Genomic DNA, 26,426 nt, shown 5'->3' with positions numbered 1-26,426 from the left:
CTGCTGGGTGACCGCCCCGGCAGCGGCTGCGCCCGCTCGCCTCACGTTTCTTTTCCCGGAACGCACAGATGCGAGGAGAACACCGGTCTGATGAAGCGCGGCCGCTCTCCGTGCGGGCACCGGGCTGGGCGGGGCCGGAACGGACGGGACCGGAACGGACGGGGTGGGGCCGGAAGCGACGGCGGACGCAGCGGCACGGCTCGACCCCGGTCCTGCGCAGGGCACGCCGGGAGTTGTAGTTTCTCGCTCTGCAGTTCGCGCGGAGCACGCTGGGACTCGTAGTCGCCGCGGAGGAGGCGGTGCTCCCGGCAAGGCGGCGCGTCCATTGGCCAGAAGCACGGTGAGGGGCGGGGTCTCTGGGGGCTCGCTCGCTGCCGATTGGCTGTGCGGAGCCCCGGCCCCCGGCGCGGTGCCGTCAGTTCCGGCGGGCCGCGCCGCCCCGCTCATTCTCTTTGGTGTTTGCCCTGTGCCGCCCCGCCGGTCCCGCCCGGCCCATGGACTGAGCGACCCCCGCCCGCCCCGGCCCGGAGCCGAGCCCAGCGCAGGTGAGGGGGCGCAGGCGGCCCGGGCCTGGCGGGGCCAAGGGCGGGGGTCGGCGGGGCCTGGCGGGCCCGCGCCGGGCCGGAGCCGGGGCCGGAGCCGGGGCTGGGGCCGGGGCCGTGGGGAGGGGGCGGCCCGGAACCCCCTGCGCGTCTGGGGCTCACCCTGTGCCCATTCCCGGCCCGGGGCTCATCCCGCGCTCGGCCGGGCTGTGCCCGCTCCTGCGGCGCCGGGAGACCGCCCCGGCGGGGAGCGGGGACCGGACTGCGATGGGCCCGGCACTGGCGCCCGCGGCCCCGACCTGCGGGGAAGTGTCGGTGCTGGCGGCGCTGCCGCCGCCCCGGCCGGGCCGTGACAGCGGCGCTCTGCGCGTCCCGCAGCGGTGGCAGCGCACCCGGAGGCGGGGGGTGCTCGCTGCCCCCTCCCCGCCGTCCCCGGCGCGGCTCCGGGGCGGCAGCGGCGGCTCCCGGCGCAGGGGCCGGGGCAGCGGAGCCCGTTCGGCTGCCGGGCCCCGGGACGCGGCTGCGGCCGTGCCCGCCGAGCGCCCAGAGCCCAGCATCCTCCCGGGCCGAGGCGGCGGTACCCAAGTGCCGAGCCAGCCGACCGGGACCGCAGCGGGGACGGCGCCAGCCCCTCCTGGCACGGCTGAACGGGCAACCCCGGCTTTCCCCTCGCTCCCACCGGCGCTGTCAGCCGGCGCTCTCCAGGATCACTTCTCCTGGTTTTACCGGGGTGTAAAGCAACAAGTCCCGTGTAAGGCTTCCCCTGCCGCTGTCTGCAGACAGCGCAGCTCTGGGGTGTCTGTCCGGGGATGCTGGACCTGGAAGTGCCAGAGCGGTTTGTATGATGTATTCATCTGCTCGGTATTGTTGTTACTTTTCCAGCAGGTTTAGGGCAAACCTGGGAGGAACATCCTTGGGAATGTCAGTGAAGGCTAGGTGTGTGTATATATATGCATATATACACATATATCAGTGAACTAAAATATCTGAATGAAGTCTGTGGTCTGCTTTTGGAATGGGTATATTTATAAAATCTTGTTTCTTCTAACTAGAATGTGCAAGTGTACTGCACAGTTCCCTTGCTCAAAGTGGAGGCAATGTTTTGAGTTTACTTTTTTAAATACTAGTGAACATGAAAATTTGAGTTCTGATTATGCAGCTATGGCTGCATTGTAATAAAGTGATTTCTGCTTTGTCTGTTGATTATTTCATACATGCAACAAATGTGTGTTCTGACTTCTACAGAGACTCACTCAAGGTCTGTCACATCTTGATGAGAATGTAAAAAGCCCAGGGGCTGAGTCTTTTACTATATTTTCTATTTTCTGAAGTTGTATCACAAACTTATTTCCAAGCTGTTCTAAAAGGATGCATGCAAGAAACAATTTCTTTTTATGTTGTTATTTTAAGCAGCCACTCTGTTCAGAGTTTTTCACATCATGAATCATTTTTGCACTATCAGTAAAGTCAGTAAAAATGTGTTTTGTGGCAAAATTATTCATAGGTTGAAATAAATTTGAAGTGATATGACTGTACAAAGTCAGAACAAAACTGGAAATTGCTTTGTGCCTTTCAGATCTTCCTGAAGGACAGCAGCTTTATTTTGGAGACAGATGAACATTCCAAAAGCCCTTTTCCTGGCTCCTTTGGCCAGGCTTCTTGCCAGGGTTGGTTATTTCACTAGAGGTGCTACAGGTGCCCCAGGGCAGTGCAGGAGCTCTGGGCACGCTGGCTCTCAGCAGTGTCTGTGGGTTCTGTGACCTGTTCTACTGCAGGGAAAAAGCCAAAACCTGTGAATTGTTTTGTCACAACACTAATTGAGCTAGAAGTATCAGTTAGGTGTTTATTCATTATATCACTTCCTGGTTTATCAATTTCCTTTGTTTGGAACTGTCTGGTTTATGTGGATGTTTGGTAGCTCCCTTTTTCATTCAGCTGTTACTTTCAAGTTTTAGCTTTTCTTCTCTTATTAATAATCCATATCTTGGCTCCCAGACTACTTTGCATAACATTTAGTGTTTGTGCCCTTACCAAAAAGGGCAGCATCTTTTTCTACAGTGTTACTTTTGGGAAGGACCCTGTCTTGCAGAAATGTTGCAGAAGATTTATCTAAGAAGAAAACGTTGTTCAGCCAGTATTTTCCATTTTGTGCAGATAGCCCTAATTCTGTAAAATTTAGTCATTGCTTATCAATTTATAGTGAGAGTTTCCAGTTGTAAATAGATGCTGTTAAACACTGTTGCAGCAGCTTGAGAATTTTATGCTGTATGTTACAAAGCTCCCCTAATGTGGGTTTTTCAAAGGTATTTTAGGTAACAGCATCTCAACCAATCTCCTAGAGTTTGTGGATATTTATTTTTTGTGCCTCAGAATAGTTGATGGTTGTATCTGTCATTTGTCCTGCTTCAGGTGCTGGTGGAGCAGGGGGTGAGTGCTCCCAGGGTGGGAATGGGGGCACGGCCGGTTCCTAGCAAGGGCCACGGGAGAGCGCCAGGGCCCGCAGCCTCCCGAGGCCGCCCCTGCGAGGAGCAGGGCACCCTTCTGGGTGCTGGTCCCGCCGGGGCTCAGTGCTTGTGTTTGCAGGCGGCTCTCAGAGCCAGGGCCGGCCTGTGGCAGGACCCACGAGCCATGCTGTGCTGCCAGGCTGTTGTCTGACCGCAGCCAGGCCCTGGTGTCCCTGCATAAGACAGAGACCGTGCTGGGCCAGGTGCACAGGGGCGTGAGCAGTGCTGGCAGTGCAGCCCAGAGGCAGATGTGCCAGGGTGACAGCCCCCAGGGTGTGACAGCCTCGGGGACTTGCAGCTTGCCACGGCGGGGGAGCCCCTGCCACCAGAGCAGGGCACTTCAGGGTGCCTGCCAGGAACGCTTTTCTTGATGCTTTTTAAGCCCGTTGCCTCTTGTTCTGTCACTTTAACCATAAAGAACACATTGTTCTTTTCCACTCCAAAATCCTTTCAAGTAGGTGAACTGCTGGTCCCCAGGCCCCAGCCGGCCATCTCCTCTTCAGAACACACAGGTTCAGGTCCTTTAGCAGTTTCCCTGTGGGTTATATTTCTCTGAAGGGGGTGTTTAGGCTTTTCCTCCTTTGCTTGTGCCTGGAGCCTGGTCCCCAGTGGGTGCAGGGCTCAGTGTCGGGGTGCAGAGCAGGACTAGTGCAGCCCTCGCTCGGGCTGGTTCTTCCTGCTGCATCTCAGGATGCAGAGGGCTTTTGCTGAAGCAGCCTGGCAGCGTCAGCTCGTGCTAGGAAGTGGTGTTGGTTGTAACTCTTCTCCACTCTGCTGGTGCCCATCAGTGGTGTCTGTGCCATGGTGACCAGCGGGCAGTGTCTGCACAGCCCCTTGGGCTTGTTCTGCCGAGGTGGAGGGGTTCATTCTTGGCAGGGCTACCCGGAATGGCTGGGGGAGAAAATTCTCTTGTCTTTATGCAACTTGGTCTTGACCCTGCCTGCAAATACGATGCATTTCCTTGTTTTTCAGATGCTTAGTTTATCCTCCAGAAACCCCTGTAGAAGAGGAGTTGAGTGAGTGTAATCCTCTTGTGTTCCCTCTTCACTCTCCTGTTGGTAAACACCAGGTGTGCTGCCAACCTGGCTCAGGCTCTGCATCCTCCTTGGTCCCAGCAGCAGAGCTGCTCACATTCCTAGGAGTCAGCCTAAGAGTTTGAAATGCCTGTCTGAAGTAAATTCAGGAGCTCTGTCCTCTTCTAACCCAGATCAAGATTGGGCTCTCCCCCATTTTGTGGCTGGGAATGATGTTGCTGGCATCTGCACGCAGTTGGCTTAGGCATGGAAAAGAAGGATTAAACACTTTGTGCTATATTTGTAAGCAGAATAAAATAGGTTTTGATTTCCATTTAGAGCAGTCCATGCAGTGACAGGTTTCATATGCAGCACTGAGATAATTTTGTTTTGAAATGGTTTTAGCCTATTTGTGAGTGAAATTACCAGATTGGAAATGTAGCCAAAAGGTAGAATTCTTATCATTTTCTGCGATTAATAACTACCAGAGTTTCTCAGTTTGTGGCTTGCTTTTGGTTTGGCTTTGTGAATGAAGGTCTGAGTCTAATTTTGGGAGCTGATCTCTGGGGCTCTTAGGAAGAGCTTCACTACAGAAAGGAAAACTCACTACAGAAGGAAAATTGGCAAGTGACTCTTGTAATTCTGCAACTAGCACTATTGTGAGATTCCACTGCTTGGGTGAGAAACATCACTTGGGGCTGGGAAAAGAGCAAGGAAGGTTCTTGGATCAGGTTGGAAATTCTGCTTGGAAAAGCAGCTGTGTAGAGCAGTTTGTCAGTGGTAATGGAAGGGTCCTACAAGTCCTCCTGATCAAATAGATGAGGCAAACTCAGTGCAGGGTGAGAGATTCTCTACACAAGATTTTTTTGTGCCTTTAGGAAGCAAAATGCTAACTCTGTTTTTTCTTTTAGGCATTCTCCATCATAAATATCCTATTTAGAACTAAATACAAATCTTCACTCTCTGGATCTCCTAAAGGTACTGGAAACTTACTTAAAACATTAAAGTTTCTTACCTTTCTATTTGCATCATATTAAAAAAATGACAAGTTGTGGTAAAATATGATTATCCGTAGGAAGTGTTTGATTTTTGTTTGGTCCTCTGTCTTCTATCTGCAACTCCGTGTGAGTTATAACACAAAAAGTCCCCAAGAAAACTTTAATCTAAAAATGTTACAAACTTTTACATATGAAGATCTTAATTTATTTTTGGCTGAGTGGACTGGCCGTGCTCACATTTTCGTTCATTTCTTTGGTTACCCTTAGTGACACCTGAACTTTGCGTTTTAATGTGTTCAGAATTTCTGGGAATGTTCTAGGCATTGATCCACCAAAAGAAAATAAAACTCTGAAAGCAAGTGCTGAGCAGTCCTCGGTCATCTGGAGATCGTGAAGTTTAGTATTGCCCCAGGTGACTGACGGCAGCCACCCGGGGCGGGGAGCACCTTCTAGTGCAACACTGTTGTGGTGACCCTGCAAAAACTCTGGTATGAGGTAGCGAAAAGTAACTGTGGGCAATGCTGTAATTAGCTGCTGGCTCAAGTTGTGTGAGTTAAACGTTTGTTCTTTCAAACAAGAAAGATACTTGGATATCTTGGATATCTGAGTGGGCTTTAGTTCTAGCAATGCCTTGAGTATTGAGTGGGGATCACTTGCACCAGGAGGTGTCTTGAAAAGTTTGAAGTATCTAACCTCTGATTTACATGGAAAAATGCCCTGAAATCCTGGCATCATTGTTCCTTGTCCATTGAAACAGCCTTTATGACTTGTTAGCTTCAACTTTCTCAGTTATGGTGCTCTTTTCTTGGATAGTTAGAATTTTAGCCTGTTATAGGGTAAAGAGCATATTTCTTTGTAAAAGCACTGTAAACCCTTTGAGCATCCCCAAATAACCTATAGTTAAATGTGCAATGATGGACAGTGAGTTCTTTTACCTGAATGAAACACTTCCCACAAATGCTCTAAAGCACTGTCACCTGCACAGGTAGCTGTGAATGCAAGCACACATTCCAGCTGGTTTTGTCAGGCTGTTCTTGAAGGTGCTTGTCTCAGTGGTGGGATGTGCCCTGGAGTCCCCAGAGGTCTCTGTGCTCAGGGGCTGCCTTGTGCAGAGGAGCTGTGCAGGGGGAGCTGGGCACTGCCTGAGATCTGCTGGGAGCTCCTGGGGCTGGGCAGGCAGAGTGCCCTGCTCCCCCTGCCCTCAGCTCCGCTCTGCTGTGCCCTGCTCTGCTGTGCCCTGCTCTGCTGTGCCCTGCTCCCCCTGCCCTCAGCTCTGCTCTGCTGTGCCCTGCTCTGCTGTGCCCTGCTCCCCCTGCCCTCAGCTCTGCCCTGCTCTGCTGTGCCCTGCTCTGCTGTGCCCTGCTCTGCTCTGCCCTGCTCCCCCTGCCCTCAGCTCTGCTCTGCCCTGCTCTGCTGTGCCCTGCTCCCCTGTGCCCTGCTCCCCCTGCCCTCAGCTCTGCCCTGCTCTGCTGTGCCCTGCTCTGCTGTGCCCTGCTCTGCTCTGCCCTGCTCCCCCTGCCCTCAGCTCTGCTCTGCCCTGCTCTGCTGTGCCCTGCTCTGCTGTGCCCTGCTCTGCTCTGCCCTGCTCCCCCTGCCCTCAGCTCTGCCCTGCTCTGCTGTGCCCTGCTCCCCCTGCCCTCAGCTCTGCTCTGCCCTGCTCTGCTGTGCCCTGCTCTGCTGTGCCCTGCTCCCCCTGCCCTCAGCTCTGCTCTGCTCTGCCCTGCTCCCCCTGCCCTCAGCTCTGCTCTGCCCTGCTCTGCTGTGCCCTGCTCCCCTGTGCCCTGCTCCCCCTGCCCTCAGCTCTGCTCTGCCCTGCTCTGCTGTGCCCTGCTCCCCCTGCCCTCAGCTCCGCTCTGCTGTGCCCTGCTCTGCTGTGCCCTGCTCTGCTCTGCTCTGCTGTGCCCTGCTCTGCTGTGCCCTGCTCTGCTCTGCTCTGCTGTGCCCTGCTCCCCCTGCCCTCAGCTCTGCTCTGCTCTGGGGCGCACGCCGGCTCCCTCACTCCACGCCGTGGCAGCCGTGTCAAAGGTAGGGCCTTGCTTTAAAAGCCAACTGCTTGCAGGAGTTTTCTGAAAACAGTATCAGACTTCCTTTCCAGCATGATCTCAAACATCCTGATGTTTCTGACATCAAAATAACTTTTGCTGTTGTCCTCTTAAAACGGGTGGCTGAAAGCTGTAACTTTAGTTCCTTAGAAGGACATTGCATTTCAGCAGGAAAGGAGTGTTTGCTTTTCTCATTGCAAGATTTCATTGCATTTCTTTGTCTGCAAGACTTTGGTATAGTCCTTGCCAGGCAATTACTGTTGTTGTGTTATGTCTGAAAATATTCAGTGATTCTAGTGATGCTCTTGGGAAAGAAATATGGTGATTGTAAAGTTATTACCCTGGAGTCTTTTTCTAAATACTTCTCTTCTTTGTCTTACAATTTCTTAAATGTCCTTTAGAGAGATTCTCTAATGCCACTCTCACAGTTACAATGCACCCCGTGTGTAACTGCTGCAAATTCAGTAGTCAAATATAGGAATTGTTTTGAGTATAATCTGCATACGTGTCTCCTGGACTAATGAGACCTGAACTGTTTTTGCTCTCTAGTAAAAACAAAGTTATCCAGGTGGTGGTATGATAAGTCTGGCATGTTTATGATGTTTTTTTCCAAAGTAAAAATACTCCAGATGGTAGATTTGGTGGTGTATCTGTTGTTTCCCAGTACTTTCTTACCTCTTATTTAATAGATAATTAAATCTTTCTGTCCATGATTGTATTAATCTAGGTTCTCCTTTTAGGCTTGTTTTGTCAGTAACTAGCTAAAAACTTCCCTGTGACTCATTGCTGCTCCTCTCACATTTGGAAATCCATTCACAGGTTCAGAATTTGAAGCTCACAGAGCACTAGTGGAGTTGTGTTGCTGCTAATAGCCCCCTGGTGGTAGCTGGGGCAGTGATTTCTCCTTTTCACCTATGAGTTAGGAAAGAATAAACCTTTGTTTGCTGCCCTAATCAGACCTGTAGGTGACTGGTGTGTGTGTGTGTGCATGTGTGAGTGCCTTGGTGTGTAGAATGGATTTACTTGGCTGTAAAATGTATTTTTAATAAATAAATTGATACATGGCTTGTAAGTGGATAGGGACAGCTGACCTGTTTGTGTCTATTTAGGTTCCACTGGCTGAACACGAAGATAATTTTGCATCCATGTGTAAGAGAAATCTAACCCTAATTTGTCACACAGGGAAGCTCTGTCACAGCACTGCACACGGGCTGGGGCACTGCTGCCCTCCCAGGGGGTTTAAATGCCCACAGGTGCCCATGAGCGCTTCCTACTTTTGCCTATAGTGCTGCAGAGCCAAGTGACTCTAAATTGATGCTTGAACTGTGACTGAGACAGGCCCTGGCTTAAATCGAAGTAACCTTCAGGATACATGTAGCTGATACAGTTTGTGAACTCTTGCACACCTGCTTTTCCCAGCCAGAGCTACTTCAGCATTTCCCGCTGCACTCCAGCTTTTCCCCTCATCAGCAGCTTGGCATTCTTGATGATCCTGGGAGAAACTCTATCATATAATAATAAAGGATGTATTCTCTACATAGTTTTTTCGTAAAGGCTGCATTTATTTCTTGCCCTCCAAGTGAAAAAGTTTAACTTCAAATGGTAGAATGCATGAAATGTAACTTGTCCGTGGAAGTTGCTCTTTGTTAAGTGTATAACCAGTGGCTCTGGGTGTAAGTAACAGGATTGGCTTCCTAAGTGGATTCAGTCGTGGGGAAAGGAGATGGACAGTAATGAACAAGCATAAATAAAGCTGCTGTACTACTCTTCTGTGAATGAAAGAAGTGTGAAACACGATGGGGCATACGGGTGGAACTGTGCTGTGCAAGCTGATGTGTGAGTGACTAACTGGAAAAAATGGGAACAATGGCTGCTTGGTTGAACTCTTTTTCCCTTTTCGCTGATGGAGGAATTATTTCAGTAGGTTGTTAGAGAATGCTAAATATTTAGTATAATCTATTTTTCATCTTTACATTTTAGGTCAGCAATTTGGCTTCCAAAATTGGAGTTTGTCTGCGTTCAAAGCTGTTTGCCTACAGTAATCTGCTCTGGTTGGAAGTGAACATGTCTCAAGTTCAGATTCAGAATCCTTCTGCTGCCCTTGCAGGGAGCCAAATACTGAATAAAAACCCATCTCTTTCACAGCCTTTGAGTATTCCTTCTACTACCAGTTCTTTGCCCTCTGAAAATGCAGGCAGACCTATCCAGAACTCTGCTTTGCCCTCTGCTTCAGTTACATCCACCAATGCAGCTGCAGGTAAGATAGAGGGTCAGTAACTATGTATTTTTAATGCTTATGGTTTGGCATGATATGTTCCTGATGTACCTACATGTAATTTAAAGTAATATTTATCCAACTGCAGTAGTTCCCTATGGAATGAAATCTGTTGGAGACAGGTAGAAGCATACTTTACATAAAGTTCCAGCAATTAATTGATATGTTTGTAATAGTAAATAATATTTTAAATTGTATTTCATTAAATTTTTGACACATAACAGTCAATCTTTTCTACCAGTAGCTTGTTTTAAATATGAAAAAATGTTGTTTGAAATAGTTTGTTTAATTCTGTTATCTTTAGTTCTTTTATGACCAGTTTAACGATAAATATATTATGCTATCAAAATGCAACAGAGCAAATAAAGGGTAATAAAAATAGCTAATAGGGGAAAAATAGGAGAAGGGAAATAAAATTAACGGAGTTTTTGGAATTATTCAAAGCAAGTGATAATGAGGAATACTTGGAAGATTTGTTCCTTGGCACATACTAGATAAGATGTGAGCTGTTTGCAGGAGTCTCCTAGCTTCATGCTTCTGGCTTGCGTTAGAACCCTGAATTTAATGATGGTGCTTTTTAGGCATGAGCATTGCTAGGAAAGCCCAAAGTTCAGTAGGTTGTTACCAGTTTGGCCAGTGAGCAGAGCTGTCTATTCCAGCATTGCAGACAACTAGATGCTAAGCCACTAAGATTTCTTTTTTTAATTAAAATTTGTAGTAAAGTTCACAGTTATCAGTTCATTTATCAGATCTTACATAACCTTTCAGCTCCTTCAAACATGGCAAACCCCAAAGAGAAAACCCCCATGTGTCTTGTGAATGAATTAGCCCGTTTCAACAAGATTCAGCCCGAGTATAAGCTTCTGAGTGAGCAAGGTCCAGCTCATTCTAAGGTAAATGTTCATACCAGTTTCTTACTGCTGCTGCTCATCTCCCTCACCTTCAGGAGTGGGAAGGCAATGTGTGGGATTTTGGTGCAAGATAATCCAGAGTAGTGGAGAGGAAAGGGAAGCCCCCTACAGCATCAGTGGTAAGGAAGTGTGAAGCTGAGTTCCAAAAAATGTCACATGAGCTTCAAGGTGTGAAGGAGTTGACATTTACAAAAAGTATTGGAGTAACATTCAGAACATCTGAACAATTGTGTTTCATTGATCTGTGGGCATGTAGAAGCTTTTATGGTACATTGTGAACTTAACTTTCTTCAAACTGATGAAAAATATCATAAATAAACCTTTTGGAGGATTAAAGCAAGAATGGAGTTACGTGTTACAGAGAAGGGTGAGTTTCCAGTCTGCTGTTCAGTGACATGGGCACAGCAGCTCTCCTGGGGCTGTCACCTCTCCCCACACTGCTTTGAGGTTTATCCTGTCAGATCTCATGCAGGATACTTGCCAGCTACAATTGTTGTGAAATTCTTAGTTCAGTAATCAGGAAAATCCTGTTGATGTCCAAAGTGATGGAAGTCTGGAGGTGACATGGGAGTTAAGGAGAGCTCAGATTACTGTATTCTCAACTTGTGCATCACTCATTGTTTTGTATAAGAGAGTCTGATAAACTACATAAATTCTGAAGAAGCCTTTTACAAAATACCTGTTTGTGGTTTTGAGGTGTTTACAGTGCAGCTGACTCTTGGGGACCAGCATTGGGAAGCTGAAGGAACTAGTATTAAAAAAGCGCAACATGCAGCAGCTGCCAAAGCTTTGGAAGGGACAAAATTCCCTAAACCTACGGCTCGTCCATCTCGTAGTGAAGGCAAGAATCCAGGTATATGCCACAACAAACTGATTTAAAATAATCATACATAGAGAGAATTCACCTTTCTGCTTTTGGTATGTATGGAAGTTGTATAAAGATGAATTAAAACTGTGATTCTGCCTGTTTAACAATGGCAATTGTCAGCTAGCAAGTACTTATTTTGTCTGTGCATCTGTTCCATAGGTCATTTTCTTTTGGCAATTACTTTACACCAGACCTCTTGTACTGGATCACAGCTGATTTCTGAGGCAGTGAGACCTGTGGTAGAAAAAATGACACTTACCGAGTGTTCTTTCTCCAGCCAGAATTGACTAGGAGTCAGTTCTTCATGCCCACAATACCAGAGAGAAATGTTTTAGCCCTCAGTAGCAATTTACCTGCCTTTTGACAAGTCCAGTTGCAATTTGAAAATGAAGAGTCATAGAAACCCTTCTAGGTCACTGAGGACAGAGAAATGGTTGATCATTCACAGTAAGCAGGAGACACAGAAGGGGTGTAGCATGTCTGGTAACTTAGAAGTATATTTGGAGAAATTTCTTCACTGCAGAAAATTCTTCTTCTGCACTTCGTTAGATATACTGTAAACGTAGGTAAATTAGCAGCTTCAGAAATTAAAAGCAAAATAATAGAACACTCCAAAACAAATCCAATAAGAGCTCCCAGCAAATTCACTTTTTTTGTAACAGGATTTGTCACAACTCTACTAGGCCGCTTTATTGTGCACCATGTAGACTTATTCTCTTTTTGTTCATTAGCAGTTCTGTTTGGAATTCAGTCACTTAAGATGCTGCATGTGGCAAAAGTTGAGCTCATTTTTCCCTGCTGTGAGCCAGCAATAAGAGTTTAAGTTGTCTCAGTTCCTTGTGACAGGTGGACAACCCTTTCTATTCCTTTTTCTGTAGACAGTGTAACCCCCACAGTGGAGTTGAATGCCCTTTGCATGAAGCTGGGGAAGAAGCCCATGTACAAACCCATCGACCCTTACACGGGGATGAGATCCACCTACAGCTACACCATGCGAGGTGGCACCTACCCCCCACGGTAGGTGTTGGCTTGGGGCGCGGCTCCCCGAGCCCCCGCCTCGCTGCTGCCTCGGGAAACTGCCCCTGTCCCCTTCCAGGGACGCTCCCCTCCTCAGGCAGGAGCTTTGCAGAAGTCCACCCGCCAGCATCTGTAACTTGCCTTATTTCCAGTGCTTTATTTCTTTGGGGTGGGGCAAGGCAGCTGGACTGAAAGTTGAAGTGGTTTTGAGAGTATTCAGGTATAGCCGGCTTCATCGAGCAAATAGCTAAATATATAGATAGCTAAGTATTAGGTAAATATTTCTTGCATTTCCTTTCTGTGTAAAAGCAAAAGTGAACAGATTCATGCTGCTTCTTCTGAAACTATTTAAATTAAAGTTGCAGTTTAAAGAATTTTATGTAGGCATAGGGACTTAAAATTCAAAACTTCCTGGATTGCCAAGTCTGCAGAAGTGCAGTTATGTTCTCTTGGTGCAGCACTTGGTCAGAAATGTGTTCTTGTTGTAAAGCAAGGAATGTCAATATTTGTTTCAAAGGTAGCTCACTAAATTCTTTTAGGCTCTAAATCAAAATTTGGTTTTTTAAAACTAGTGCTTCAGTGCTGGTGTGGTTACTGATATCCAAGAGATTGACCCACATCTGACTTAGGTGTCTGTTTGCTTTGTAGGCCAAGTCATTTGCTTATTCCCCTCTCTCTTTGCAGGTACTTTTACCCATTTCCTGTTGGGCCTTTACTTTACCAAGTGGAGCTTTCAATTGGAGGGCAGCAGTTTCATGGGAAGGGAAGAACAAGACAAGCTGCTAAGCATGATGCAGCTGCTAAAGCTCTGAAAGTTCTGCAGAATGAGCCCTTGCCTGAGAAACCAGAGGTGGGAATTAAAATTAAGCATTGTAAACAGAAATTGCTAGAATAAACTGGGATATTTTTTTCCTTGTTGAGGAGACAGTTGGGAAATCTAATTGTGTGTAGCAGTGGTGACTTACTTGTGTCAATAGAAACACTTTGATGTAAAAGCATAAATTTCTATGGAACTACCATTTTCCCAGATGAAGTTATGTTAATTTTTTTACTGTCATATTTTTCCACAGCAATGCTGTAGACCTCTGTCAGATATGAGCACTGGAAGCATAGATAGGAATTAATATCTTACCAGGTACAGATTATACACAAACGTCTGAAGAAGTGCATAAATGGGCAACATAAAACTCAGGCACGGATTTACTTCCTAGGACAAATTCCTGCATGATTTTGGAAAGAACCATGGAAGTTCTGGAAGAGCAGGAAATGCATAGGAATAGTAGACTCAAACACACATTTTGATAGGAATATAAGAAGTCAATTTTTATCCCTTCATATATTTATGGCTGCCCAGCACTTTCCATTCCAATACCATTATTGTGTTTTTTGTGATTTTTTGTTGAGTGGCTTTAGGCAGAAGGTCTCACTGTGAGCACAGGAGCAGCTTTGCTGCTGGGCTGGCTGGGAGCCTGCACCACTTTATGTGTGTTGGCTGCTTTGGGCAAGGACAGAACTGTAACTTGCAATTTGAGGAGCGTGAGAGCTGCTGGACATGGAGTCTGGCTGTGTGCTGAGAAAGAAGGAAAATGAAGACTTGGACAAGAAGGTAACAAGGGGTCTCAGACTGAGAAAAAAATCACTGGGAACTACCAGGAATGGCAGAGCAAGAGGCTTGAAGAAACATGAAGCCAAGGGACGTTGAGTTAAAACTTGGTGTGTGTGGGAGTGAGCATTGCCCAGCGATTGGGCAAAAGCACTGGACCTGATAGTTCAGGGCAGAGGCTTGGGAGGCACTGATGGAGGTGCTTCAGGTAAGGGAGAGCTCTCCTGGAGGAATGCAGACTGGAAGATGAGGCTCCTAGGGATTACAGATGCAGGGAAAAGAGCATGATGCTGGAACAGGAGCTGGGATTTGGGCTGAGCCCTGCCCTGAAATCTGAGCTGGTGGCTGGCACAGTGTGGGCAGGGACCAGCTGGTCATCATGCAGGAGAGGCCAAAGCAGAGGAGGATGTTCCCCTTCGGTTCTGGGAGCCCCAAATTCTGGAATATTGTTCTGTGACAGTGGTGCAGAACATCCCCTTTTTGTGCCCACCTTTGTAACAGATGAGCTGCTCTCGTGGACCCTTTTCCCCCTCAGGGAGCACAGACCCAGGGAGAGCAGCTCTGCAGGGCTCACATGTCACTGAATTATTCTCTGTTCACTCTTCTAGGAATGCTTCAGTACAGGTCACTTTCTGAAAATATATGGAATTGTGCAGTTGGATAGTGTGAGGTCTTGAGAACAAACTGCAGTTGCTGTAGGATGTCTCATTCTGTGTGAGGGGTGTAAATCCAGAGGTAGAGGTAGTAAATGAGGCAAGAGACTGCAAGAAGGGAGAATTATTTTATTAATAAAACAGGACCTGAATGATGTCTTGACCTTGATAAAACTGCATTTGTCATTTTATTTTTCAATTTAAATTTGACTTGTCTGTAGAAGGAACAGTAGGAAATACAGCTTAGGGAAAGGAGAGTGGGCCTTGGAACATGGTGTGCTGGTTTATAGCAAGTACTTGAATAATCAAGTTTTCATTTAAAGTTTGGTACTTAAATTCATTGATATTTGAGGCTTTCAACTGTTGTAGTTTTAGGAGTGTCTGAGGGAATTGTTTCTGTAGCAGCATTTCACCATAGCCAAGAGGAAGGTGGAATAAGGATGGTTGTGGTGCTGAGTGAATCCTGTTCATTCCTGCATCCAGTGAGGCAAGGGCTGGAAAGGATACAAGAGTGTGAGGTCATGAGAGGTGCTGTTGAAATGCCTGTATACAACAGAGGCAAATGAAGATTCCAGAAGCAGACATAATCCTGATACTTCCTAACAGTCATTTGATGTTGCCAGTAATTTTTTTAAAATGTAGTTATTTTGGTGTATCCCATTTGAGTGTATTCTTATGTAAACAATATTCTGATGCTTGAACAGACGTGTTTGAAGGGGGAGTAATTTTGTATATTTTCTTATTATTTGGGGGGATTTTTTACAAGTTTTTGTTTCTATGGAATTTTACTCTTGTTTTTTAAAATTGGAAAATATTTGTGCATAATAATAGTTGGGCGCAGTGATCTTAAAGATCTTTTCCAAGCTAAATGATTCTGTGATTCTAAGAAGAAATCATTGAGTAAAATGATTGGATTTTAAGGGAAAGAGTGACCATTTCCCACACCTTTTCAGGTGCAAATCTAGGAGCAAGTGGCAGGAAAAAACATGTAATAATATTGGCTCTTGGCTGGACCAAGCCCTGCCCGAAGAGCTGAGCTGAGTGTGGGAGCCCTGAGGGGGGCTGTGGTGGGAGAGCTCACAGGGACCTTCGGTGTGGCTGGGTTGGATGTGCTGCTGGAGGAGCAGCGTGGGTTACTCGGCATATTCAAAGACAGATGATAAAACATTGACTTAAAGCTTAGGGAACATGGAGAGCTGGGCTTCCTAGCACGATTCTTAGGCAGGAATTCTAATTTGGCCTCAAAATTTGCTTCTGTGTTTGTTGCCAGCTCACTTGGTAAATATCAGCTGCTCTTTATACCCTTGATGTGGAAGGACAGGCTCAGACTGATGGCTGTGGTTGGTCACTGCAGTGCTGGGCAGCAGCTCCTCCGTGTTCAGCTTTGCTCACAAGCAGCCTTGGGGAAGGGAAGGGAACTGGAAGGAGTTCCTGGAAGAGGGCAAGTCCCTCGTAATGGAGTGCAGGACTTGTGGAGTTTGCTTGAACAACGTGATGAGAGCTAAGAATGGCAAATGCTTTGGGGTCTCATTCAGATTTAGAGGCACATAATTCTTGGAGAGTTTAGTCAATGCAAACAGGCAAAATACCTCAAAAGCAAACTTACACATCATCTGCCTTGAAATGTGCACGGAAAGGGGGAGTGTGTGTGTGTATGATTATTTTTGATTTATAAAGTAAACTGATCCAGAACTCAAGTAGAGTCAAAATAAGCAGTAAAATAGTTGTAGTCTGTTAAGGGTTATTTTGCTAAGAATTCACTCTTTTTAAAGGTATTGAGGAAAAGAACCTTCATTTTGCACTATGCACACAGACCTGGAATGCACATACACTGCAATAGAGCAGATAATTCCATTCTATTTATTTGTATTCTCTTGAGAGGATATTAAGTGGGAAAATTTAATCCAATAAAGAGAAGTCATAGTCATCCTCACAAAGAAAAACGTTGTAGTAGTAATTGGAAACTCTAGAATCTGTCTGAAATTACAAGGAGAGGAAAAGTGCTTGTAACAGAAGTTGTCGTGGCAGTGTTGGTGAGTAAAGGCAGGGACAGACCCTTCCTGGCTGTGCTGGAGTGAACGTGGCCTTAGAAGTTCAGGTGTTCTTCCTGGGAATGTGCTGCTGTTCCTTTGGAGCTTGGCGCTGGGGTTTGGCAGACGATGGTGGAGACTTAGGGGGCTGTACTGGCTCGGGGTTTGCCCGCTGTGGAGCAGATCAGGGCTCTGGGACAGCCCTGCCAGGAGCTGCCCTGCCCTGCCACAGCACCACAGGGCCAGGGCTGGGCCCAGACTCCAGCCTGGTGGACAGGGGCAGCCCAGGAGAGCAGTGCACAGTCTGATGGGACAGTGGGAGGACTGAAAACTTGAGACTAATTTCGTCAACTATTTTTTGTCTAAGATGGGAAAAGCTGTCTTAACTGGTGGGATAAAAAAATCCTTTGTGTTTTAAACTAACCTGGTAGTAGCAGACATGGGGGAGGCTCGCTGCCATCCAACAAGTTTTAATCTATGAAAGCTCTCTAGCTCAGCTCCCCTGATGCTGCTCCTGTAAGATACTTAAATAATTTTTATTACCTGGTTGCATAACTAATATTGTGGCATGATATAATCAGTGATATTGTTGCTGTTCATCTTTATCATAATCTTTCCAATATCACTGCTGGACACCTAAAATTTCTCTGTTGCTGTTGACATGCCTTAGCTCATGTTGGTGCTAAGGCATGCTAAAGCATTCCACACTTTTGGAATCCCAGTCAAAGTTTTACCTGGAGATAACGTAGACATGCCAGTAGGAAAGCTTCACTGGCAGTGTTGTCTCAGCAGATTTGAGTTCTCAGAGATGGTCAGCATTTGATTTAGGGCAAGTTCCTGATAGGATGTTCTTGACATGAGAAAGCAAAGCTGTAGATGAAGCACTTACAAGGGAGCATGTGAAAAGACACAATTGTGCCAGGGGCTCGTCAGCCATCCCTCATTCACATTGGTCCCACTCTCAGAATCTTTATTTTTCCTCCCCTTTCTCTTACCTGATCCTGTCTTAGTGCTTTTGGTGCAAATGTCCAATCAGTATATGAAAATTGTATTTCATAAAGGTACTTCCATTTGGAAATCAGTGCATGTAGCACTTCAATTTCATTTTCTATAAACGCATTCATTTTTAAACCTATTGGCCCTTATTCCATTTGTTCTTTCTTGTAATGAGCACATGAAAATATGAAGGTTTGAAAGCTTTTACACATACATCTTAATGAGCTTTTTAAGATTCAGTTCTGTAGTATGTGGGCTGCTTTTCTCCACATTCATGTAACATGACAATAAAGGTTAGAGTATTTAAAATTTGGAGAGTTCAGTAAAGTGGTTGAATGGATAAAATTCAATTTAATAGGATCTTTATTTTAAATAGAGTATGCTTCTTTTAGGTTAACGGAAAAGAACCAGATGATGAAAATCTCAATAAATCTGAAATAAGCCAAGTTTTTGAGATTGCACTTAAAAGGAACTTGCCTGTGAATTTTGAGGTATGTTTACTTTACAAGCTCTAGATTTGTTTTTATTAGACTATTAAGGGTATGCATTAAGTTGAGTCTCTCCTAGATAACCCAAACAACTGACTTTTAACACGTCTTGTTAGTTGTGAATACACTTTAACCTTTGACAGTCACCCTGATTGTCTTGGAGTTTATATGGTAAAGGGAAGAAAAAGGAAAAATTCACCTGTTCACAGATTCATGCCCTGGAATGATCACATGGAGTGAACAGCTATGCTGTGGTTGTCTGTGCAATCTTTTTTCCAAGCTTTTTGAGAAAAGCTTATTACAGTGAAGAACCAAAGCACAACCCTGAATTAATGATTAGAACATGGAAGTGCAGAGTTGAGGCAAAAGAGTAGAGCTCACTCTGAAAGACACATATGGAAGTATTTGCTTAATTAAGCACTGATCTGGACTACCCATGAGTGCAGAATCTCACAAGTAGGTTTCTTTTCTTGCCATGAGGGGACCTCATGTGCACCTGACTTTCCTTTCCCTTTGGCCTGGCTGCTTGCTGCCTCTTTGCCCCTCTTGATCATTTCAGTTATCTTAAATTAGGAGCTTCCACACGAGCATCTCTGTTTCACTGAAATATTAATTTATCATGCTGCTTTTCTGAGCTGGCAAAGTAACATTTAATCCAACCATCTGAATTATTATAGTAAGAAAATGCCATTGTGTGTAACTAAATTACTTCTGAAACTGTTCTATGAAATTTTACATGAAACTTTCAATTATTGCAGATTAGCCTGAGTATCACTGGTAAAAATACACTGTCACACAAAGCCAGTTGTGGGTGGAAGCTCTTAAAATTAATTCTTACTTCTTGACTTTATGGATGTTTTGGAGTATGATGTGTTATGAATGGAGTTAAAAGCCTAAATCTGTAGTGGGCAGCTGTCTCTTAGATGTCTTCTGGTTTCTTCAGAACTTCAGAGTTCAGAAATCAGAATTTCTGGACTAAAATGCTAGATCCCAAATAGTTGCTTTCTCTGTAATGTTTTATTGCTGTACCATGATATATTTAATGAGGTGCTGTTAACTGTGGGGAAGTACACACTGGTGGAATAGAACAGTCCTATTTTTGTACTGAAACAGTAAATGAGTAAATTAAATAAGATGGGTTAATGACTTGTGTAAATAGTGTTTACTGCTTGCTGCATCTGATCTTTTAAAAATATATGCTTAGTTGGGTGGGAATATGTTATTAGAATATGTTTTACTTTTTGGATTGTATGAGAATCTAAAATCTCTTTATCCTTAGTTCTTGAGAGAAGTTTGCTATAAACAATGTGCCCTGCCATTTTTAATAAGTGTTTATCACGCTTTCACTCAGTTTTTCCCTCTGAAACAGGTGACCAAGGAAAGTGGTCCTCCCCATATGAAGAGTTTTGTAACCAAGGTATCAGTTGGAGAATTTATGGGTGAAGGTGAAGGAAAGAGCAAGAAGATCTCAAAGAAAAATGCTGCAATAGCAGTCCTAGAAGAACTGAAAAAATTGCCACCCCTTCCTACAGTTGAGAAAATGAAGCCACGAATCAAAAAGAAAACAAAATCAATAGTGAAGGTAAGGGGGAAAAGATTGGAAATTTTACTGTGCAAATAATCATCAGAGAGGCTTTTCTGAGTTGGTTATAAACACTCTTCAGCTGCTCAGCCTTTACCAGCCCTCTGGTGCAACAAATTGCTCCCACTCTAATGGGGTTCTGACACCACTTTTATAGCAGTTATCAGTAAATTCAGGATGAAAGAGAAACCTTATAAAGGAAAGAGCAGCACATAAAAATCAAGCTCTGACTTTCAAGCCTCAGACTTTACAGCTTCGAGTTTTGCTTGTACAAATTCTCCTGCAAGCTTGTCCCTCCTAATATAGCAGGATTAGAATTTGTAAAGCTATTAGCAGGGTAGGTTACATGTGGTCAAATGTGACAGTGGAGCCAAATAAATTCAGTATTTCTCTTTGCCTGTGACAGTGTTTCATTAAGCAACTTTTATTTCAGTATTTTTAAAACCTAGAGATGAATTAATTCAGAGACATGCTGCATTCTGTCTATTAAACTGAATATTCATAAAGTTTGGCTTATTTCCTAAACACTGTTCTACGTAGCTGCAAACAAGTCCAGAATACGGTCAAGGAATGAATCCCATTAGCAGACTTGCCCAGATACAGCAGGCCAAGAAGGAGAAGGAGCCCGAGTACATGCTCATCACAGAACGTGGGCTGCCCAGGCGCAGGGAGTTCGTCATGCAGGTGGGTGTGATGGCACACAGCTGGAGCTGGGGCTGTGACCCTGTGACAGTGGCACACAGCTGGAGCTGGGGCTGTGACCATGGCACACAGCTGGAGCTGGGCTGTGACCCTGTGACAGTGGCACACAGCTGGAGCTGGGGCTGTGACCCCGTGACAGTGGCACACAGCTGGAGCTGTGACCCTGTGACCATGGCACACAGCTGGAGCTGTGGCTGTGACCCTGTGACAGTGGCACACAGCTGGAGCTGTGACCCTGTGACAGTGGCACACAGCTGGAGCTGTGGCTGTGACCCTGTGACAGTGGCACACAGCTGGAGCTGTGACCCTGTGACCATGGCACACAGCTGGAGCTGGGGCTGTGACCCTGTGACAGTGCTGGAGCTGGGGCTGTGACCCTGTGACAGTGGCACACAGCTGGAGCTGTGACCCTGTGACAGTGGCACACAGCTGGAGCTGTGGCTGTGACCCTGTGAAGTGCTGGAGCTGGGGCTGTGACCCTGTGACAGTGGCACACAGCTGGAGCTGTGGCTGTGACCCTGTGACAGTGGCACACAGCTGGAGCTGGGGCTGTGACCCTGTGACAGTGGCACACAGCTGGAGCTGGGGCTGGCACCTCATTTTTTTTTTTTCTTATGGCAGTCAGGTTGTCAGGATGATATACAGGCTTAACAGATTTCCATGACATGATTTAACAAAATATCTAATGGGCTACATTCACAGAGATAAAGGTTTAAGAAAATTGATCTGAGTAATTTTTTAAAAAAAAATTGCACAGGACACCAGTAGTCTGTGTTGTAACCCTAATGTTTTAATTTACAGGAGTATTAATACTCTGCTAAGAGGTACTAAGCTGCTTGTATTTTGTAATGTAGGATTTATTAACACTAGCCTGGGTTCCCAAGGTGAGATGATGAAATACAATTCTTTGTGTGACTTCTGTTTGGGTTTTTTGTGCTTGAAGGCCAATGATTATTGATAATAAATGACAACTTGCTCAGAACAATGATCACTTGAACTATTTTGTGACTCATGGCATGCTGGAGACACAGATCACTAATAAGGGAATCCCAATACTACTGCTTAAGAATTGAATTTTCTTCCTCTTCTGTCCAGGTGAAAGTTGGTGTACACACAGCTGAAGGAATGGGCACGAACAAAAAGGTTGCTAAACGCAATGCAGCAGAAAATATGTTGGAAATTTTAGGTTTCAAAGTCCCTCAACCTCAGCCTCCAAAACCAGCATTAAAGACAGAAGAGAAGGTGAGTCTTGAGGAAGCAGCAGCTGGTTAATGCTGCAGCAAAGGCTGAGCTGAACACAAGCAGCTTTGCAAGGCAGTAACAGGATAGGTCGTTCATTCTCTCTGCCCTAGCTAGAAAACAATTGTATTGAGGGGACTGCTCTCTGAAAAAATATTAAATATCCAGTGTTTTGGATACATTAAGCATTTGGGTTTTCAGGTAAATGAAAGTCTCATCAGAAGGATAAATTAATGTATTTGTGCTTTATGAAATGTCTCAGAACCTGTGATAATCAATGTGTTGGTGTTAGGAGCTTGCTATGTAAAACCATTGCTAGCAGAGGACTGTAGGTTACAGTGCTCTGCTAGCAATGGTTTTACACAGCCTTGTCACAGTTGCAGTGAAAAGTTCCAGGTCTCTCTGAGGGAAGGAGCCTTCTGTGTTCTGCTGGTGATTCAGCAGATGCCAGGGTTGCTTTTCTCCTTTTCATGCACGTGCTCATTGGTGTCTGGTGTGCTCCCCTCAGCAGTACCAGTGACTAATGGCAGTTCAACTGCCTTTATTCTGGTTTCTGGTTCTGAGTAGCTGTGTTCCTAATACCACTTCTCTGAGATGTGGTAGTTTTAGGCCTTCAGTGAATAAGAATCACCGAACTTCTCTTTTTTTGATAGCAATGTAGTTATTGATGTTTTAGAATAATAACATTTTCAGTAAAATTTTGGCTGGTCAGATCACCTGCACCTTGAAAACTTTAGAATTTGGGGGAAAAACGTTTAAAAGGGATATTGTGTGTTTGAGTTCCTTTTCTTTTATTTTTAAGACCCCAGTGAAGAAACCAGGTGATGGAAGAAAAGTAACCTTCTTTGAGCCGGGCTCTGAAGAGATTTCAGCTAGTGAGTAACCTGGTGAAAGCAGCAGGGCCCAGCTGGGGGTGTCAGGGCTGTTCCCAGTCCCTTCAGCAGTGCCATCCAGCACTCTGGGATGAGCAGAGCTGTGCAGCTGCTGCCTTGCAAACCAAATGGAGCCCTTGGAAAGGTTTGGTTCAAACCTCAAAGAGCATATTCCTCCCAAGGCCCCTGTTCCTGAAGATGAGAAAGGGTGTCAGTACTGACTGGTCAGCCTCAGGCAGAGTTGGAGAGGGAAGGAATGGCCTTGTCCAGAACCACCTCAGTCTGTGCCTGGTCTCTGATGGCTGAGAGCAGGAGCTGTGCCTGCCCTCGGTTCAGGCAGTGAATAGTTGTGATGGGCACACCCAGGGTGGCAGGCTGGAATCAAAACACCTCAAGCCTGGCCACCCTGGACACAGACATTGCTTTCTGGAATGTCATCTGGTGGGAGGAATCATTATGGAAAGTTTGTCTATCACCACAGATTGCTGTTCTGGAGAGCATATTTCAGGTACTTTACGTGTTTAAGTATTACTTTGCTATTTAAATTATAATAAGTTGGAATTGGCATGGGCCTTAGTACTGTTTTACTGCATCCAGAAGATTTTAGGTAAACTTCCTGACTTCCTATTCAGATTTTGCTATTCCTGCTTTCTTCCATTTACAAATTTTGGCTTTCATCCTTAGACTTGAAACAGCTCAGTCCTGCAGAACTTCATTAATCTGTTCTGCCATAAAAATGACTCCTTGGTTTATTTTGGTGGCACTATCTTCCCCACCTTTCTTGAGCACACCTGTGCAAGTTTCAGCCATAACTCTGTGTGAGTTCCCCTTAAAAAGCTGTAAAGTTCTTATCCCTCTTTAACTTATACCATAATGTCAGCAAATTGCTGTCAATTGACTGTGGCTGGACATTTGCTGTAAATAGTCTTGCCTCTTTGTGCTAACATTCCATTTTACCTTTCCTACCTGCTTGTTCTCACCATATGCAGTTTAAACTTTGTGGACTGTCACTCTCTTTACATCCTTAATGGTGGCTCTGGCCATTCTGTGGTTTCATTATTTGCTCCTACAGTTTAAATGATGGAATAGAAAATTCTGAAAGCAAAACATATATTTAGAATATGGTTGCAGCTGAGGTGTCTGTGAGCTTGACTGACCTGGAGAAGCTCCTCCTGGAGGTAAAGGTGCAGAAGCAGCTGTTGCACCGAGCTAGTAATTCAGTAAGAAAGCTCTGTCTTGATGATGCTGAAGCTCTGGCCCTCCAAAGGCTGATTGAGCCTACCAAGCTTATTAGTATGTCAAAAGTAATTTGAAATGAATTATTTTTTTCCAAAGTGACTTTTGGTGCCTGTGTGTGCCTGCAGGAGGACTCTCAAACAGCAGCTCCTCCTCAGTGTGCACCTCTCTCCTCCCAGGTAATAAAGAAGATGAGTTCAGGATGCCTTATCTCAGCCATCAGCAGCTTCCTGCTGGCATTCTTCCCATGGTCCCTGAGGTTGCACAGGCTGTCGGAGCCAATCAAGGACACCACACCAAAGAGTTCAGTCGGGCAGCTCCCAACCCCGCCAAGGCCACGGTGACGGCCATGATCGCGCGGGAGCTGCTCTACGGGGGCACCTCTCCCACTGCCGAGACCATCCTGAAGAGCAGCAGCTCCTCAGGGCACTTCCCCCATGGGCCTCTGACCAGGCCCTCCGAGCAGCTGGACTATCTCTCCAACGTCCAAGGAATCCAGGTACATGTTCAACTTCACGGCACTTCTTCCAAAGCTATTGTTCAAAAGCTTTTTAGTTCTGTTGGTGAGAGATGAGTTCTGAGCCTGCTGAAATGCATGTAACCATTTCGCTTTACCCATGACACGTGCCAAATTTTACATATTTTTAAATTTAATTTTCAAGTGTGCATTTCTGTACCATTCTCAGCCCCAATTCACTGCTACTCTGACGTCTTGGAAGAACAAAATTAAAGCAGCATTTTCTGAAAATTGTCCCAATGTAGGAAGACATTGTGGACTTTGAACTTGGCTGATGTGAAATCAGATTTTTTCACTAATCTGTCATACATTGACATTTCCTGTAAGCTCTGCATTTTCTCACCTTTGCTCCCTTTAATGGGAATTGCATTAAGTTCCTATATTCATATGACAGATGAGCTCAGTGGATCAAAAAACATAATACAGAAATTTGAAAAGCAGTTAGCAGTGATCAGGATAAAGGTTCCAGTAACAATCATTATTAAGTAGCCACTCGCATTCAGGAGCCCTGCCAAGCTCTTGTGCGTACTAAAAACCTTTGTAAGTGAGGTTAAACTTTAAATGGAGGGGTTCTGGCTGAGAGAATGACGAGAAGAAAGGCTCAGTGTCATATATGGGCAAATAATCTGTAGCAGTTGTGATATACTTCCAGTACTTGGTTAACTGAAAAGAAGTAAATCCTTCTCTTTTCTTCAGGTTGAATATAAGGACTTTCCAAAAAATAACAAGAATGAGTTTGTATCTCTTATAAACTGTTCCTCTCAGCCACCGCTGATCAGTCATGGGATTGGAAAGGATGTGGAGTCCTGCCATGACATGGTATGATGTATGATGAACATTGCTGAAATGCTGCTCTTGGGCCTTCCCTGCGGGGACACCAAGGTTTTATATCACTGATGGGAGCAATTAAATGTTCTGCGGTTCCCTGGCTAATTTTTGTCTAATATTTCACAGGTTGCAGAAATAATGATTAATAATAACAGAATGTAATCTGAATAATGCTTAATATGCTAAATATTTGATCACAGTTTTGGTCTACAAAAAACACATTTGCTTTGTCTTGATAGTATTTGCATGAGCCCATGACAGTAAATGCACAAAAAGGAATGTATAAACCTAACAGCTTATTTCCTTATTATATCAGAATGGGCTGATGTTTCATTGGCAACTGTGATACTTGGGCTCAGGTTCTCAGACTTGCAGTGGAAGTGGAATCCCCTATGGAAGAAATCCAATGCAGCTCAGCATTGGATAGTAAAAGACACTCTAAATCTGTTCAGCTCCCTTTATAAAAGAGATTTTTTTATTACCAGTGGCTGAAATATTTCTTTGTGAAAGAATGAGCCTGCTGAAGTGAAACCTGCAGGGGACTTTGGCTCTAAAAGACTTTAGGTGAAGCTGATAGGATGTTCTCAGTCTGCTCCCATTCAGAGGAATTGTTCTTGTTCTTTTGGTCTCCAGAGGTGATCTGAGTGTGGCAGCCTGAAGGAGTCATTTGCAGTATTTGAATACCCTTAGGAAAACCTGATTCTGCTGATTTTTATACTAAAAGCTGTTGCAGTACTTTCGCAATGGACACTGTGAGCCCCCTCCTCAGTTCAGAGTTCAGCTGTCACTAAGGCACGTGCCAGAGTCAGGGATATGCTGGAAAGCTGCACCTGAAATTGGTCTGATTGAAGTGGGAAAAAGAAGTCAGTTCTCAGGGGAGGTGACTGACCTTGGCCTGAGCCCTGTCACACTGACCCTGCTGAACAGTCACGTGGGCCCCTCCTGTTTTGTAGTTTTGATTCTTGTGTAACTTGTTTTCTTTTTTGGAAAAGGACGCTGGTTCTGTGTATTTTTCTGTCCTTTGTCTTAAGCTCTGCACAGTTTGAGCTGTTACTAATTTAGTGTCTCTTTTCTTGCTGTTTCTAGTCCTGGTGTGTTAGTTTTCCCTCAGTGCTGAAACAAGTGCAGTGGGAATCCCCAGTCACAGCACCATCCAATTGTTTAATGAAGCAAGATGAAATTCTACACCTTTGCATTTTCCACCATAACTGTGGAACTTAAAAAAATTCTTTAAAAATATCGCCAAAATAAGAACATTTGTTTGGGTTTAAGTGAGTGCTTTCACTAAATTACTTAACTGTCTGGAGGCTGAATTGCTGAGTGCTCTCTCTTCTCTTTAGGCTGCATTGAATATTTTAAAGTTGCTGTCTGAGTTGGACCAACAAACCACAGAGATGCCAAGGACAGGAAATGGACCAATGTCTGTGTGAGTGGTTCCCATTGATGTCCCTTGCACTGATGCAAATTAACCCTTTGAGAGTTTTTAGACAAATAACATGTGAGGGGTTTG

General features: G+C 45.2%; 1 protein-coding gene across 5 annotated transcripts in view; it reads left to right on the top strand.

Moving 5' to 3' along the window:
- The first annotated feature begins 394 nt into the window (after positions 1-394).
- STAU1 (staufen double-stranded RNA binding protein 1) overlaps positions 395-26,426 on the top strand; it is a 28,431-nt gene continuing 2,399 nt past the window's right edge. For 2 of the 5 annotated variants that reach the window (XM_071447091.1, XM_071447088.1), the window contains exons 1-15: positions 395-545; positions 4,971-5,037; positions 9,080-9,356; positions 10,143-10,267; positions 10,982-11,138; positions 12,032-12,170; positions 12,855-13,020; positions 17,845-17,943; positions 19,292-19,522; positions 20,063-20,206; positions 21,320-21,466; positions 22,266-22,338; positions 23,751-24,070; positions 24,785-24,907; positions 26,257-26,342. In XM_071447091.1, coding sequence (XP_071303192.1) covers positions 9,164-9,356; positions 10,143-10,267; positions 10,982-11,138; positions 12,032-12,170; positions 12,855-13,020; positions 17,845-17,943; positions 19,292-19,522; positions 20,063-20,206; positions 21,320-21,466; positions 22,266-22,338; positions 23,751-24,070; positions 24,785-24,907; positions 26,257-26,342 — 2,003 coding nt within the window. In that variant the 5' untranslated portion in view covers positions 395-545; positions 4,971-5,037; positions 9,080-9,163. The remainder of the gene's footprint in view (positions 546-4,970; positions 5,038-9,079; positions 9,357-10,142; positions 10,268-10,981; positions 11,139-12,031; positions 12,171-12,854; positions 13,021-17,844; positions 17,944-19,291; positions 19,523-20,062; positions 20,207-21,319; positions 21,467-22,265; positions 22,339-23,750; positions 24,071-24,784; positions 24,908-26,256; positions 26,343-26,426) is intronic. The other 3 variants (XM_071447090.1, XM_071447089.1, XM_071447092.1) reach the window with 3 other exon arrangements.

This window comes from Agelaius tricolor, unplaced genomic scaffold (genome assembly GCF_023055355.1).
Source record: "Agelaius tricolor isolate 1412-34295 unplaced genomic scaffold, bAgeTri1.0.p SCAF_23, whole genome shotgun sequence".
In the NCBI taxonomy this organism is placed as follows: Eukaryota; Metazoa; Chordata; class Aves; order Passeriformes; family Icteridae; genus Agelaius; species Agelaius tricolor.
The sequence above is the reverse complement of the archived record's forward strand: the minus strand, read 5'-3'. Positions and strand labels throughout refer to the sequence as shown.